Source organism: Antechinus flavipes, chromosome 3 (assembly GCF_016432865.1).
Source record: "Antechinus flavipes isolate AdamAnt ecotype Samford, QLD, Australia chromosome 3, AdamAnt_v2, whole genome shotgun sequence".
Lineage (NCBI taxonomy): Eukaryota > Metazoa > Chordata > Mammalia > Dasyuromorphia > Dasyuridae > Antechinus > Antechinus flavipes.
The window spans coordinates 179,251,863-179,254,696 of record NC_067400.1 but is presented as its reverse complement, the minus strand read 5'-3'; the positions used below and the strand labels follow the sequence as shown (position 1 = coordinate 179,254,696).

The window sequence follows — 2,834 nt, the reverse complement described above, 5'->3', positions numbered from 1 at the left end:
CTAGGAGGGGTGGGGGGAAAAACACGACCATCCCCGAAGGAGGGCAAGGAGTGCACCCAGATAGCCGAGTCCCTCTCCCTAGGGCGCTGTTGCTGTTGCTGCTGCTGTTGCTGTTGACCAAGGCCCGGCGGCGACCCCCGCACCCTGCGGATCGGCGTTGCAGCTGCAGCCGGGGGCGGCTGCGGCGGAGGCGGAGGCGGAGGAGGAGGAGGAGGAGGAGGAGAAGGCGGCGGGGCCGGCGGGGGCCCGGGGCGGGGGAGGGGGAGGAGGGGGGGGAGGAGGAGGAGGAGGAGGAGGAGGAGGAGGAGGGGAGGGGGCGAGGCGGCGGCGGCTGCGGCGGCGGCTGCGGCGGCGGCTGCGGCCGCGGCTGCTGCGGCGGCGGCGGTGGTGGCGGCGGTGGGGTGGCGGGAGCGGAGCGGTATGGCCACGGCGGCTTCTAACCCGTACCTCCCCGGGAACAGCCTCCTGTCGGCCGGCTCCATCGTGCACTCGGACGCTTCGGGTGGTGGGGGCGGCGGCGGGGGCGGAGGCGGCGGCGGGGGCGGCGGCGGAGGCATGCAGCCGGGAAGCGCCGCTGTGACCTCGGGCGGCTACCGCGGGGACCCATCCTCAGTCAAGATGGTCCAGAGCGACTTCATGCAAGGGGCTATGGCCGCCAGTAACGGCGGCCATATGCTGAGCCACGCTCACCAGTGGGTCACGGCCCTGCCCCACGCCGCCGCCGCCGCCGCCGCCGCCGCCGCCGCCGCCGTGGAAGCGGGCTCGCCTTGGTCCAGCAGCGCTGTGGGCATGGCCGGCAGCCCTCAGCAGCCGCCGCCGCCGCCGCCGCCGCCACCCCCGCAGGGCCCCGACGTGAAAGGAGGCGCCGGGAGAGACGACCTGCACTCAGGCACAGCGCTGCACCACCGAGGGCCGCCCCACCTCGGCCCCCCACCGCCGCCGCCCCCCCACCAAGGCCACCCCGGCGGCTGGGGCGCCGCCGCCGCCGCCGCTGCCGCCGCCGCCGCCGCCGCTGCAGCCGCGCACCTCCCGTCCATGGCCGGGGGCCAGCAGCCGCCACCGCAGTCTCTGCTCTACTCGCAGCCCGGGGGCTTCACGGTGAACGGGATGCTAAGTGCCCCTCCAGGGCCCGGAGGGGGCGGTGGAGGAGGTGGCGGCGGTCAAAGCTTAGTGCACCCCGGGTTGGTGCGCGGAGACACACCAGAGCTGAGCGAGCACCACCATCATCACCACCACCATCCTCATCCGCCGCATCCGTCGCACCCACACCACCCGCAGGGACCCCCTCACCACGGAGGGGGAGGCGGCGGCGGCGGAGGCCCGGGACTGAATAGCCACGACCCTCACTCTGACGAAGACACGCCGACCTCCGACGACCTGGAGCAGTTCGCCAAGCAGTTCAAACAGCGACGGATCAAACTGGGATTCACGCAGGCAGATGTGGGGCTGGCCTTGGGCACTCTCTACGGGAACGTGTTCTCGCAGACCACCATCTGCCGCTTCGAGGCCCTTCAGCTGAGCTTCAAAAATATGTGCAAGCTGAAACCGCTACTGAACAAGTGGCTGGAGGAGGCCGACTCGTCCACCGGCAGCCCCACCAGCATCGACAAAATCGCAGCCCAGGGCAGAAAGAGGAAGAAGCGGACCTCCATCGAGGTGAGCGTCAAAGGAGCCCTGGAGAGCCACTTTCTCAAGTGCCCCAAGCCTTCGGCTCAGGAAATCACCAATCTGGCCGACAGCCTGCAGCTGGAAAAGGAAGTGGTGAGAGTCTGGTTTTGTAACCGGCGGCAGAAAGAGAAGCGAATGACACCCCCAGGGATCCAGCAGCAGACGCCCGACGATGTCTACTCGCAGGTCGGCAACGTGAACGCGGACACGCCGCCCCCACATCACGGACTGCAGACTAGCGTGCAGTGAAGATGGAGAGAAATGAGAGAGGGAGAGAAAGAGAGGGGAGGCACCAACCACTGCAGCCGCAGCCGTCGCCTCCGCAGCTGCCGCCAGCCACCGCCAGCCGCCACCACCATCGCCAGCAACCGCTGCCGCCGCCGCCGCCACAACAAAATCAGCAGCAACAACAGCGAGAGGAGAAAACATCCATTCCCCTCTCGTCCCCCACCTCCTCTGCCCCCCCATACCTACATACGTGCACACATTTTTGTAAAAAGGAAAGAAAAATAGACTAGAGTCCGGAGGAGAAAAGCACCAAAATAAAAGAAAATGGGGGCAAAGAAAACAAGAAGCTTAATAAAAATCCAGACTGTTCAGACTGATATGTGTGTGTGTATGTATATACATACACACACACATATACATATATAAATAATGGAAAAAATATTTGAAGAAAAGGGGGGAACGATCAAAGCGAACGCGTTTATATACTGTGGTGGTTTTTCTTTTTTTTTTTTTAATGGGGGGGGGGGGTGCATACTGCGCCAGAACTACAGATGTGGGGTTTCCCCCTAAATTATCTCCTGTTGAAGCGGTGGACAGGACAGCGCCCACCTCGATACTTCTCTCCTCTCCTCTTTAAAAAAAAAAAAAAAAAAAAAAAAAAAGCCTTCTTCCCTACTTTACCGTACACGGAAACTTTTTCTTTCCTGGGAATAGTTCAGAAAGGAAGAGAAATAAAGGCATCTGATTTGATCAGAGGGTGCCTACCTGCGTTCCAGGACCGTTGGCTTTTTTTTTTCTTGCCATATTCACATAATTTGGGGACAAGCAGACATCTACTCTGAAATGAAATGTATCAATTCACTTCAGAAAAGGAAATATGCACACAGCACTAAAATAAGCAGACTGAATAACTGAAATTTAAAAAAAGAAAGAAAATA

At 61.9% G+C, this 2,834-nt stretch overlaps 1 protein-coding gene across 1 annotated transcript in view; it reads left to right on the top strand.

Moving 5' to 3' along the window:
- Positions 1-370: 370 nt before the first annotated feature.
- The window catches only part of POU3F3 (POU class 3 homeobox 3), a 3,223-nt gene continuing 759 nt past the window's right edge, over positions 371-2,834 (top strand). Inside the window, exon 1 of the mRNA XM_051984310.1 lies at positions 371-2,834. This exon is cut by the window's right edge and continues 759 nt beyond it. Coding sequence (XP_051840270.1) covers positions 421-1,917 — 1,497 coding nt within the window. The 5' untranslated portion in view covers positions 371-420 and the 3' untranslated portion in view covers positions 1,918-2,834.